Source organism: Mytilus trossulus, chromosome 1 (genome assembly GCF_036588685.1).
Source record: "Mytilus trossulus isolate FHL-02 chromosome 1, PNRI_Mtr1.1.1.hap1, whole genome shotgun sequence".
In the NCBI taxonomy this organism is placed as follows: Eukaryota; Metazoa; Mollusca; class Bivalvia; order Mytilida; family Mytilidae; genus Mytilus; species Mytilus trossulus.
The window spans coordinates 111,139,868-111,153,645 of NC_086373.1; the positions used below are offsets into that span (position 1 = coordinate 111,139,868).

The following is a 13,778-nucleotide window of genomic DNA, read 5'->3' on the forward strand; positions in this document are numbered from 1 at the left end:
ATACCTAGGGCATGTTATAGGGCAAATATGAAAAAGTCAATGCATTAATACTATATTATTGAACTTTTGCAACTGCATTATTTATGTTCATCTTTAAATTGATCCCAGATATCGGATTGCCTCAATTATGGGTATGTAATGATCAAATAAAAATTGAATTTAACTTTTACACTTTTTGAAACTTAGAAATACAAAATACGCAAATTAATACAAAACTACGAAAAAAGAGCTTAGTTAAAAAAATGTTTACTTTCTTACCTCCAATCACATCTAAATATGTCTGGCCACTACTACCAGTACCCACACTATTCTGTGCAGAACATTCATAGTGTCCTTTATCAGATATCCCCAAAGCTGATATAGTCAGTGATGGTGAACCTAAAGTAGATCCGGTGTACCGCAAATTGTTCATATTTATGCTTGTTGCATTTCCATTTACAAATTTTCTCCAGTAAACACTTGTTACCATTGGATTAGCTTGTATTGTACATATCATTGTTACAGTTTGCCCGTAATTAGCAGTGTACTGACTCTGGCCAACAGTAACTATAGGAATACCTTTGGAAAAATACAAGTACTGTATGAAAATACAATTAAATATTGTTATAAGTAAAAAAAATAAAAGAGTAACTGCATTGGAGTAAAACGGAACACAACACGTTCGGGCTAACAAAAATTTCAGAAATCATAACATGTGATAAAAGTATACAAAAATAACATCGAAATTGTAAGTTTGTCATGTATAATTATGATAAACAATACTTTTGTTTTCAATGTGCAGGAAATAGTATATTCAGAATAACTGTCAATCCATTAGAACTAATGTAATGGAGCTCCTAGAACCATGGATTTTACTAACTTAAATTCAAACATTAATATCAATTAAAGGCTCTTAAGACCCCGTATCGCTTACCTTGGTCTATGTGCATATTAAACAAAGGACACAGATGGATTCATGACAAAATTGGGTTTTGGTGATGGTGATGATGATGTGTCTGTAGATCTTACTTTACTGAACATTATTGCTGTTTATAAATATCTCTATCTATAGTGAACATTGCCAAGTACATTCAGAGCAAAATATTTGGTAAACATGTACTAGAAAATGTCAAAATTGACAGAAGTTGACAATAAAGAGCAACAACTGCTTATGGGGTCAATTGACAATCTTTGATCATGTTGACTTATTTGTAGATCTTACTTTGCTGTACACTATTGATGTTTACAGTTTTTCTCTTTCTATGATACAATTGAAGGTAAGTAACCAAAACTTTCTAAAAATCAAAATGGGTTGCCTGATTTTTCTGAAATTTCCGGACAAAAAGATTTTAACTTTTTGAACAATTAACCTAAACGAAATTTGCTTTAAATGCTTGGTTTTTTTTTTTAGAGATAACAGCCAAAAACTACTTTTTACCACCATGTACTATTTTTATACATGCCAGCTTTTTTGTTTGACATGCCGGTCATCGACTACATCCTAAAAGAAAGTACCAAAAAAATGATTTTGGCCCAGCTTGTTTGAATTTGGCACTGTAGTTGCACAGGAGATTACAACAACTTACGAAAAGTTGTAAAAAATTACAATAAAGGACAATAACTCATGAAGGGGTCAATTGACAATTTTTGTCATGTTTACTTATAGTAGATGTCGAACATAATTGCTGTTGACAATGTATCTCTATTCATAAGAATATTCAACATAACAACGAAAAACTTTAAAATGTTCTTAAAATTACAAATTAAGGGCAGCACAACGTGTTATTCAATTTGTATTAAAATTTCAGGGCAAATATATCTTGACCTAAAAACAAATTTACACCTCGGTTGGTAATCGCGTTCATCGGAAACATGTTTTAAACTAGATACCATAGTCATGATTGTGGCCAAGTTTGGTTTAAATCGTCCCAACAGTTTCAAAGGGCAAGATGTTTGTAAACAATTTACAACGACGCCGACAACGACGACGGTCGCTAAGTAATGAGAAAAAGTTAGCTTAGCCCTTTGTGCAAAGTGAACTAAAATTGAAGTTTTAAAGTTTATGATTGTAGAGAATTCATAATTTCATATAATAATGAATAGATAAAGTTTGGCAGCAGTAGTATACCGCTGTTCAAAACCAATAAATCCATGGACAAAAAACAAAATCGGGGTAACAAACTAAAACCGAGGGAAACGCATTAAATATTAAACAACACAACACCAAAACGCAACACACACAGAAACGGACCAAGCAACAGACAAAACACCACGAGAATAACAAATATAATATCAAAACCAAATACATGAATTTGGGATAGACAAGTACCGTGCCACGTCTTATCTCAATATCTCAAAAATAAAAGAAAACACAAACGACTCAACGTTAAAATGTAACACACACAGAAACGAACAATATTATAACAATGGCAATCTTCCTGACTTGGTACAGGACACTTTTAAAGGGGAATGAAAGTGGTGGGTTGAACCTGGTTTTATGGCATGCCAAACCTCGCACTTTAATGGCAAAGTTAAATATAACATTGAAATGACAACATAATATTACAGGACTACAATACAAATAAATAGGAGAACATATAAGACAAAGAAAAACATGATTAATAGATAACAAAAAGCATCAAGTTTAAAATTCAATACGCCAAAAATGCGTCTTGTCCATACAAGACTCACCAGTGACGCCCAGATATAAAAGATCGAAAGTGAAAAAAGTACAAAGTTGTACAGCACCGAAGATCAAAAGTTGAAAAAGTTTTGCCATATACGGCATTGCTTGTATGCCCGGGATAAGAACGTTCTTATTATATAGAACAATTCATGCTATTGCAAACAGTAAATTTTATCAAATGAATATGAAAGAGATATACATAATAGTACAGTATATGCTTTGAAACTGTCTTCTGAAGTTCATCATTTCTTTTATTTCATTTCATAGAACATGCACGTTTTTCTTGTAGTGATGTTGAAAAGAGGTTTATTTGTGTCTAAATTTCGTATATAACATATCGGGAGATATAAAAATCCTATAATTATGAATATCTTTTAGTGCCATTTTAATTTGATAAATATAGGATATGTAATTGTCAAGAACCGTTTAGAAATAATTTGGAGGCATGTTACACATTAGTTGAGATTAGTTTACACATAATAGTGAGTTTGGTTATAAAAACCAAAATATGACTACATATTCCAAACTTTTCTGTGCAAATACAACAAGAACAATTACATCAACACTTTAAGAAATTTACAACGAAATATCAAAACAGCAAAACCTAAAGATGACTAAATTGATCTCAATCCCTGATAATTAGTGGAGAGTTCGACCAAAATCTTTACATAACAGGTGTATTATTAAACCTGATCTCAATTTCGGGAAAACGTTATAGTTTATTATTCCTTAACTGTATTTGATCAAACTTCTTTTGGACCTCAATGCTCTTCAACTGCATACTTAATTTGGCCTCTTCAACATTTTGGGACTCAAGCGTCACCGATGAGTCTTTTGGAGACGAAACGCGCGTCTGACGTAAGTATTAAATTTTATTTCTGGTATCTATGCTAAGTTTATTTTCTACCAAGAGCGACAAAAGTAGCATTCTAAATGTATATCACTGTGCATAAACAAAACTGGATGAGACAGTTGTCAAAGTAGTTTCACAGGAGGGGTGTGTTAAAACTTGATTATTCTGTTTAGAAACATTTAAGCTAAATAGTATGACCATTTCCAACAGAGCTTGTTTGTGAAGGTTTCTTTATATTATAAATATACACACTGCAGGTATTAATAGATGAATAATAATAATAAAAAAAAACAGATATTGTACTAATGCTTACAATCACAGCGCTCCAAAGTTGATTTTCTTATCCCATGCATATTGATTGTCTTATCGCAGGCAAATTGTTATTTGGATGGAGAGTTGTCTCATTGGCACTCACACCACATCTTCCTATATCTATAGATTACTTTAGTCGTATTTGGCACAATATTTTAGAATTTTAAGTTATCAGTTCTATTCAATTTCACTTGTTTGACTTAATAACTATTTGGGTCTGAGCGTCAATGATGAGTCTTGTGTAGACGAAATGCGCATCTAGTGTACTAAATTATAATCCTGATACCTTTGATAACTATTGACTTCCTTCACCTGCCTTTGGTACAGAAAAGGCCAAACAAGTGCTTGGAAAAATGTAGTAGTACCTTCTTCCCTAAACATCATGACAAATGTTATTGCAACACGTTTATCAATTGTAATATAAATTAAGCAAAATACCTGAATAAACGTTTTATCTGTACATAAAAAACTTACCACCTGTGACGTCTAAGAATGTTTGTCGACTGCTTCCAGTTCCCACAACATTGGTAGCAGTACAAATATAGTTTCCTTCGTCACCAGATACAGCATTACTGATAGTGATAGATGGTGAATTAACAGTGCCACCAATAATTCTGGATCCATCTACTATCACTGTAGTCAGTACACCATTAATGATCCTTTGCCACGTGACTGATGTATGAGCTGGGTTAGAGGAGACTGTGCATTGCAATGTCACTGTATCGCCGAGTAATACCGAGTAAATGTTGGAAGATATGATAACCACAGGAATAGCTGCCGAAATAAGAGTAGTATGACGTTATAAAAATCATGTATGCAAATTATATTCATGTTCTCAAATATGTGTCAAATATAGATAAAAAAAAACAACACTAAAACTGTAAAGAAATATAATTTTGTCTCCAATTTAAATGTTGAGATTATAATTTTCAATTCAATATTTGATGGTAAAATTTTAAAACTGAAATAACGATTTAAGACAAAAAGACACAATTAATTTATAATATTTGCATTAGCGCATTGCTAATTTACCTCCGATGACATCTAGAAACGTTTGCGAACTTTGTCCGGAACCAACACTATTGGAAGCAAAGCAAACATAGTATGCTTCATCGTTTAGATCAACGTTATTTATTTGTAGAGACGGGTTATTGACTGTGGAACCACTATACTTGTTGTTACTGTTAGCTACATTTATATCTGTCGTTACGCCATTCTTTATCTTTCGCCAGTAGACGTTAATATGAGTTGGATTTGCTATGACGGCACATACAAGAACAGCAGTACTGCCATAGTTAACAATATATATCAATTGTTGTATGTTTACACTTGGTATATCTAAAATTTATAAAAAATTATATGTAAATTGACTTGTTGCAATGAGATTAACAAAGAATTTACAAAATAAACAAAGTTTATGTTATCAACGCGGTGTTTCTTTCCTTATATGTGGAATACTTAAGGCGGCTTGATGTAAACATATGTTCAATTCAAACTTCGAGTGTGAAAAGGTTTACACTTGTCATTTTATTTAGGGAAGGCGGCTTTATAGCTTGCTGTTCGGTGTGAGCCAATGCTCCTTGTGGAAGACCGTACTTTGACTTATAATGCTTTACTTTTACAGATTGTGAGTGGGATAGTAAAGTAGTCTTATTTGCACTAACACAACATCTTCTTTTTGTATCTCTATGTCACATGTTTTCAGAACACATTAGTGTCAAAATACAAGATACAAGGAAAATATATCAACTAAATGTATGTAAAAACGTTTCTTGGAATTTTGAATGTTTGTTGTTTTGTTGTTATGCCCAAACTTGGATAGCAGAAGAGCATTACATTTTCTGGTCTGTGGGTCCATCTGTTCTACTTCAGGTTAAAGTTTTTGGTCAATGTAATCCAATCAACTTAAAACTTAGTACACATGTTCCTTATAATATGATCTTTCCAATGTTAATGCCAAATTAGAGTATTTTCACCCCAATTTCACGTTCCACTGTACGTGGGGCATCCGTGTACTTTCGTGTGTACTAAGTAAAAGGATATCAAAAATTTATCCCAGAATAGTTCGTAAAAAGCCTGTACCAGGAGTTGACAAACTTGAACTGTTTTCTAGTTAGTATGTTGGTTGATATATTCGAGGATTGCTTTTAAAAGTTTAATGGATATCTTCCAATTGAATTGATTTTATAGTTCGGTATTTGTGTCGTTACATTTTTGTTTTAAATTATGATATGACTATTAATAATATTATTTTAAAATGACATAACAGTCTTTGTTTTTTGTATTATCTGAATAAAAACATACAAATATAAAAATACAAATCCAAAATGACGATGTCCGTACAAAATGACAAAATTCAAACGCGTTTAATCATCGGAACAAGACCAAGGAAAATGCCATATTCCTGACTTAGTACAGGCATTATCAAAGATTAATCAGGTTTTGCAGAGATTATGCTATACGATTGTGTGATAATTGTGTATAGTTCAGTTATATCGACAAAATTAAATATATTGTTATTCAAGGAGACAAGTATCATGTATCTTTAAAGATGTATAGTAAGTGACCCAGTAAACAACTCGAAATAGAATTCTATATTAGAAATCATGAAACAAAATAAATGATAATCTAACAAAATTACATTTTCTATTTTTCTAAACATTGTGGATATACCCCCTAGTTACTTTATTATTAAAACATTTACTTATCAAAATAAATCTAAATTCTATGGACAATATGACGTAAAAGCAATCATCAATACTTACTGCCGATAACGTATAATGTGATTGATATACTCTGTCCAGTTCCAACACTGTTTGTTGCAAAGCAGGTGTAGTTTGCTTCATCGCTTGATGCTGCATTAATAACAGTTAGTGATGGAGTAGAAATCGTAGAACCAGAATATTTCCCGCCACTATTAATGACATCGATATTTGTTGTTGTTCCAGCCAACGTCTTCCGCCAGTAAACTTGTAGTGCAGCAGGTTGCGAAACAACGGAACATATAAGAGTGATCGAGCTAAAATAATTTACATTGTAGCTTGGAAAGCTAACCTGTACTGTTGGGATTGCTACAAAAGAAATTATACAATAAATTGTCATCATCTATACCAAAATGGACGATTGAACATAACAATCAACCATTTTAATAACCTTGAATTGCCATCATGGCCAGAAAAAACATATAACAAGTTTATCTGCAGATATGGTTGGAGGTATCAGTTCCTGCAAGGAAAACATGAGAAGGAATAATATTCTTACCTCCTTGGACATCAAGAGATATCTCTTGACTTTCACCAGTTCCTACGGAATTGGTGGCGAAACACTTGTAAGTGCCTTCGTCACTAAAGTCAGCGTTAAATATAGTTAGAGATGGTGTTACGGTAGTAGATCCGCCATATTTACTAGGATTCGATGATGGTCCTATATTAGTTATCAGACCGTTCACATTATGGGTCCAGGACAAACTCGTCATAACTGGATTGGCGGCAACAGTACACCCTATTGTTATAGAATTGCCCACCTCAACTTGGAAGTTAGATCCTCCAATTGTCACATTGGGGACGCCTGGCAAAGAAAGAGAATTTTTATATAAGAACTACATGGAAATTACATTAAAAATGTCATTCCATCAATAATTGGTATTTATAACATAGTAAGATTCGTTTCATGATGTTTTTTTTTATTCATATTGCAAAAAAGAAAAAAAAAGAAAGTTGTACTACAGTGATCTTGTTTAACTTGGTATAAAGTTAAAAGATATATTTACAAAAGCAAATTTTTTCAAAAATAAAAGAATGACTTTTTGAAATGTATCATTAACATTTCTTTTAACTTTTAGTTTACCTACCTCCAGTAACGTCTAAGAATGTGTTCTGACTGTTAGATGTACCAACAATGTTAGTAGCATAGCACACGTATGTTCCTTCGTCTGAAAATTGTGTGTTTGTTATTGTCAATGATGGAGCTGCAATGGTACCTCCAGAATATCTACTGCTACCATTAATAACTACGTCAGTTGGAACACCATTGACCACCTTTATCCAGGACACGTTAGTCTGAGTAGGAGTTCCGGTAACATTACACGATATGGTAACATGTTGACCAATCAAAACGCTGTAGGATGATTGTGGAATAGTCACAGTAAGAAAGTCTGAAAATTATCATTCATTGTTTTTTTTTAAATACTTCCACAGATATAATGAGAAAAATATTATTAAGCATAGTTAGAAAGAGCTTATGTATCAAACGTAAATAGTTGACAAAAGGCACAAATACCGATTTAAAAGAACTCGTAGTGACTATAATTTTGTTAAACTAAAAAGAAAGTATATATATTAAGAATTTAAATTCACCCAGTGTATTTATTAGACAGATATCCATGCAGTAACTGCATAGGAAATTTGACATTTGAATCCACCATATCGTTAGGGACTTTCTGTTTTTTTTTTTCTCGGCGTTCATTATTTTTGTGATTTTACTATTCACAACCTCTCAAAGTAATCGTTGTTTCGTAACGTCATTGAGAGTGTGGAAAAATCACGACTTTGTGCAGGTCAAATAAGTAATTTCGTTGTTTTAAACAATTACTAAAACAAAGAATGTGTAACAATTGTCCATTACCTAATCTACATCACTTACTTCCTGTGACGCTGAGTGAGATTGTATTACTGATTCCGGTTCCTCCAGTATTCGTAGCTGTACATGTATAGGTTCCTACATCAGTTGATGACAGATTTGTTATGGTAAGAGACGGCGTAGTAGTTGTTGTTCCTGTATATTTTGTTGCATTGCTCGACTGTGTAATGCTATTTGTAGAAGCACCATTATTAAAGATCCAAGACACAGACTGAAGTGCGGTGTCGGGTGAAAAAACTGTACATTGTAAAGTAACAGACTGTCCTCTAGTTTCTGAATAGGCAGACTGAGGATTAGTCACTACTGGTATGCGTGCTTTAATGAATATATAACAATGAATATTAAAATAAGATAAAGAGAAGAAAAGAAAAGAAAATGAAATAGTTCAAATGTTCGTTAAACATTGACAATCAATCTGTTGTATGAATTATTAATAAAATGTTATTGAGCAAACGCAATTAAGTTTTGGGTACATTTTTTAATCAATTAAACAAATTTAAGCACATATGTACAAAATAGAATATGTGGTTTGATTGCCAATGAGACAACTATCTACAAAAGACCAAAATGACACAAACGTGAATATTTCAGCACAAAAAAACTGTTGTTTTCTACTTTGAGTGTCCCAAAAGAACACACCCGCAGGTATGTGACTTAATTAAAGTATGTATGCCTTAATTGCAGCCTTCGTATTTTAGTATTCGACTTGCTATTTGAATAAGTCGTGCTAATTATACGTTTTCTCTCTGATTTCGAAATCTGTCCATCCTGGTTTTCAAACTACAACCAAAACCTAATTGCAGACATACTCATTGTTCAATTTAGTAATTTCAATGCCTTGTATAACAAATTTCAAATGCTCCGTTTTAAGATTCGCCTGACAGAGGGAGGATGACGGATTAGGTAACATATACTATTAGTATCGGCATCGGATTCAACCCAGAACGTGTTTGTTATCGGTTATATTAATTACGTAGAAAACAAAATCTTAGAATTATCAATCAACGATATTGTCCTATATTAGTGTGAAGCTTAAGGTTTCCAATCTAATTTTCGACAGTTTACCTTGGTTATAGTTTTTTCGAAGCGTCATCTTATGTATTTGTATTAATCTTAATAAAACGTAGAAAAGAATAAGATATGTGCTGGTCTGAAATAAGTTATAACAGGAGGTAATGAGAAAAATGATACAGTCATGTGATTGAACAAACAGTTTTTCCACTACAAACAAAGACGGTTATTGTTACATATATCCTATTTTTGTATACCCTGTTATATGCAAAAAAAAGTAATTGGTTTCAATTAGTAGAAAAACATTACAATAACATATGTTGAGCAGTAACTTATTTTTTTATCAAAATATATGGCATCCGGTTACAATCAGAATACATGCAACGAAAAGTATCGTACTATATTCGTGCATTTTGATGATAACTATTATTAGTTACAAAATATAAACAACATCACGGACGTTTCGACAAATAAAGTTTGATAGAAAAAAGGAAAGGAAAAGAAATATAAAAATTAGAATTATGAATTTACATAAACACTTAAAATGATATTGATACTAAGTAATTGTTATTAGATCTGAAATATAATGAAGCATACGTAAAACTATTAACTGGAGACTGGCATTCTGGACGACATCACCTCTCGGTTGCGGTTGCTCGTGCTTTACATTACAACTAAGCGTCTCATTGTTATTGGTGCTACTAAAGTTTAGTGCCCAGGATAGTACGACAGTAACAGTAAAAGTGTTATCTGACAGCTGTACTGATGTTTGTTCGATACCAGTGCTTAACTGTATGTCACCTAACGTCATAGTAATTATGGGTTCGGGGCTCCCTCCCCTGCTGATACAAGTCCATTCGTAAGTAGTGCCAGATATTACAGTTGATGGTCCATTCAACGTTGGTTGATCTGGTTCTTCTGTAAAATATTAAGTTGTCATTTGAAATAACTGGAAAGTAATTTAAAACAAGACTTTTTTTAATTATGAATTATGAAAACACATATTCGCAAAGGATTGATGAAATCAGCATACACCAATCCATTGAACTTTTAATTTTCAACAAAATTGATCTAAGTTATATTCTATATATTTAAGGAAAGAAGCAAAAATGCAATATTTCAATCGAGGAAAAAAATGTTGTTCTCTGGCCGGGATATAGTTATAAAAAAAAAAAATAGAAAAACATTTTTAACCTTTGAGATCTTTTCGGAGTCACCTGTACTTATTGTTACCCGGTTAGTTTTTGCTCTAAATCGATTTATGCCTTTATAACAGCGGTTAACTTATGTTGCCTTATTCCGTAGGAAAACGTTTTTTTTTAAAACTTAGTCGTGTAAAAGAGGGACGACAGATACCAGAGGGACAGTCAAACTCATAAATCGAAAACAAAACTGACATCGCCATGGTTAAAAATTAGAATGGACGAACAGACAAACAAAAGTGTACAGGCACAACATAGAAACTAAAGAATAAACAACACGAATCCCACCAAAAACTAGGGGTGATCGCAGGTGTTCTAGAAGGGTAGGCAGATCCTTCTCCATACTTGGCACCCGTCGTGTTGCTTATAAGATAACAAATCCGGTAAATAGTGTAAGCTAATTTGTCCCTCTAAATCATGATACTCATTATCGATAAACGAAAACAAACCATGTTTGAATTGCAACCAAATCTGAATACCTAAATTGTTAACAGTCACTTCATTGTTACAGAATACATCATGTTTTGCCATGCTAATTTGAATAACACAAATTCTAGGCATCTTCTTAAGAGTAAATGACGGGCGAAAATAAACTGACAATGTCGTAGGTTACAAAAGAAAAGAGATTGATCAGTGCTGCTCATTGAGAAAGTATGTCCATACAGTCTTTTTGTAACCTATCTTTTTAATGTAGTCACATTTGAAATTTTTGAAATTCACAAGTTCATATCGCACAGAACTTTTTTTTTATTAAGGGATATCCATACAGTCTCTGTTGTAAATACCTATACGTCAATTTTGAAATATTAGAATTTACCACCGTTTTTGGTGTTCGGTTTGAATTGTATAACTTCAAAATTGTCATGGTTCAATCAGTATAAATTGTTGTAGAACCTCTTTTATTCGAAATTTTTATAGATAATTACGTTTAAGATGTCTTTTTTATTATAATTAGTGATGTGTTTTACACTTTTTAGGCGTTTAAATAATTTATCTATTGAGTACATGTACTTGACTCATAACGATCAGGCACCCTAGTAAGAAAGATCGTGGACTTATATCCCAAATATCATTTCAAATTACATCACTTTTGTTATACTTGAATATTTGTAGTAATGTTCGCATTTAAAAGCTGATACCTATGAGATTTCTTTTATAATAATAATCTCAGTCTGAATTAAGGTTACTGTGGGAACCTTTATCCTGATCAACCTGTAGAACAATGTATCTTAGAAAGAAATATTCTATATAGTAACACAGTGTATGTATAACCATGAGTTATATTTAAATGTAAAGCTGTAGTTCATACCGATAAGAGAAAATTGTCGAATCGAGTTAAATATTCACATTGATACTTTGTCCTAATGAGATTGATAGTTCGTTATAAATACACTGTAATCATTCAGAACTGTCTTTATTACAGGAATTTGTTTTAGGAATCAAATGTGTTCTTTTGAAATTTGCATTAACTAAGAAATATGTCACATACTGTATACTTGTAGGAAGATTGTTGCACTCAAATAGCTCTGTAAAATTGTATTATCAACCCGACATTCAAACACAGCCAGGTGGTATCCAATGTCAGCTGTATAGCTATATGTGTTACTTGTAATGTTTGTTACTGTTGGTGTGTCTGTTGTAGCATCTACCAGAGAGTCGTTCCGGTACCATGTAACTGTTGGCACCGGGTTACCACCAATTGATGTACACGTCAGACTTCCTGCACTTCCTTGAAATGTCGAATTCCGCCCTGTGATTATTGGAGTACCAGGAGCTTAAACAAATATATTACATCAATATTTTCCAGACTAAACAAAGTAGAAATAAACTGAGTTACCTGTTTTCGGAAAAAAATCCGGGTATATTTATCTTTCTATTTTGAACTAATAAAGGTTCCTGACAATTTATCTGACTATACAAAGGTTATGCGCCTTAAAGCCATTGTCTGGAATTTAAACTCGGGATAATCATTTGATTTTAAAAAAAATTTCGAATTGTATACTTCATACCAGTGTTATACTTGTTAACATTAGAAGGACATTCCACTCCATCTGACATGAGAGCGGGTATAAAACATCAATGAATAAAAGACCATTATGGGAAAAGGAAGTCATTATATAATATAAATGTTCAATGAAAAAGTTTAATGTGTTTAATCTTTTGATTTTGACATTTGATTAGGGAATCGCCGTTTTGAATTTCACTCGGGTTTAATTTTTCAAAATAGATTCTTTTAATCCGGGTTATACACAACAACCGAGGTAAACACACAAACTGTAAGAGAAAAAACAACTGAACAATAGAAACTCTGAAGTGCAACAATCACAAAGTTTAACGCGAATACAACATACATAGAAACGAGCTATATTTCAGTCAATACTATAAATAAATGTTAATTTATTGTTGTCTTTCCTATCTTTTATTTAATATTTACATTTCTTTTTTATTCTTTTTTGTTTTCTATTCATTTTTATTTATGTAAATACAAACGAAATTCCTAATTTCAACCAACTGGACGCCGAAACATGTGATCGATTTGTTTACTATTTTCTATCATAAAAGACAGGAGGATTTCAATTCCAGATGAAGACAGATAACTATTTTATAAGTCAATTGTCAGAAGATTTGAAATTCATTTATTTACAAACAGATATCATTTCATTAGCAAAATCATTTTCAATCTAGTCAAGTACAAAATGTTAATATTTAAATAGAATGCTTATAATGCTTATTTCTATTTCATTTGCCTGCTTGTTGTGCCACAATATTTATATATGTTGATACTTGTAGATTCATGAAGAAAAATAATAAATTATAAAAAAAACCATTTAAATACATTTTGGTGAGTCTATTTGCGTGACAGATTAAGAATGCGTTGATTCTAGGAAAAGAAACCACAACAAATGAACAGGCACACATATGAATAGTTTTATTTACTTAACCCTAAATTCATTAGATGTTTGCTGTATACGGATTGGTAATTTAATCTTAGATGCATGATTTTTTCATTAGTTGTTAGCAGCTTTAAACTAGCTGTCAGTGAACTGCGAGTACTCTCAGATCTGATCCTAGGGTCTTTTTGGCAAAACTTTAAGGA

General features: G+C 32.2%; 1 protein-coding gene across 1 annotated transcript in view; it reads right to left on the reverse strand.

Moving 5' to 3' along the window:
* The window catches only part of LOC134705939 (hemicentin-1-like), a 62,301-nt gene extending 49,562 nt beyond the window's left edge, over positions 1–12,739 (reverse strand). Inside the window, exons 1-10 of the mRNA XM_063564655.1 lie at positions 12,691–12,739; positions 12,171–12,455; positions 10,077–10,397; positions 8,472–8,783; positions 7,681–7,983; positions 7,092–7,397; positions 6,596–6,901; positions 4,863–5,168; positions 4,305–4,604; positions 259–558 (exon numbers count right to left, since the gene is read on the reverse strand). Coding sequence (XP_063420725.1) covers positions 259–558; positions 4,305–4,604; positions 4,863–5,168; positions 6,596–6,901; positions 7,092–7,397; positions 7,681–7,983; positions 8,472–8,783; positions 10,077–10,397; positions 12,171–12,455; positions 12,691–12,739 — 2,788 coding nt within the window. The remainder of the gene's footprint in view (positions 1–258; positions 559–4,304; positions 4,605–4,862; positions 5,169–6,595; positions 6,902–7,091; positions 7,398–7,680; positions 7,984–8,471; positions 8,784–10,076; positions 10,398–12,170; positions 12,456–12,690) is intronic.
* Positions 12,740–13,778: the final 1,039 nt, after the last annotated feature.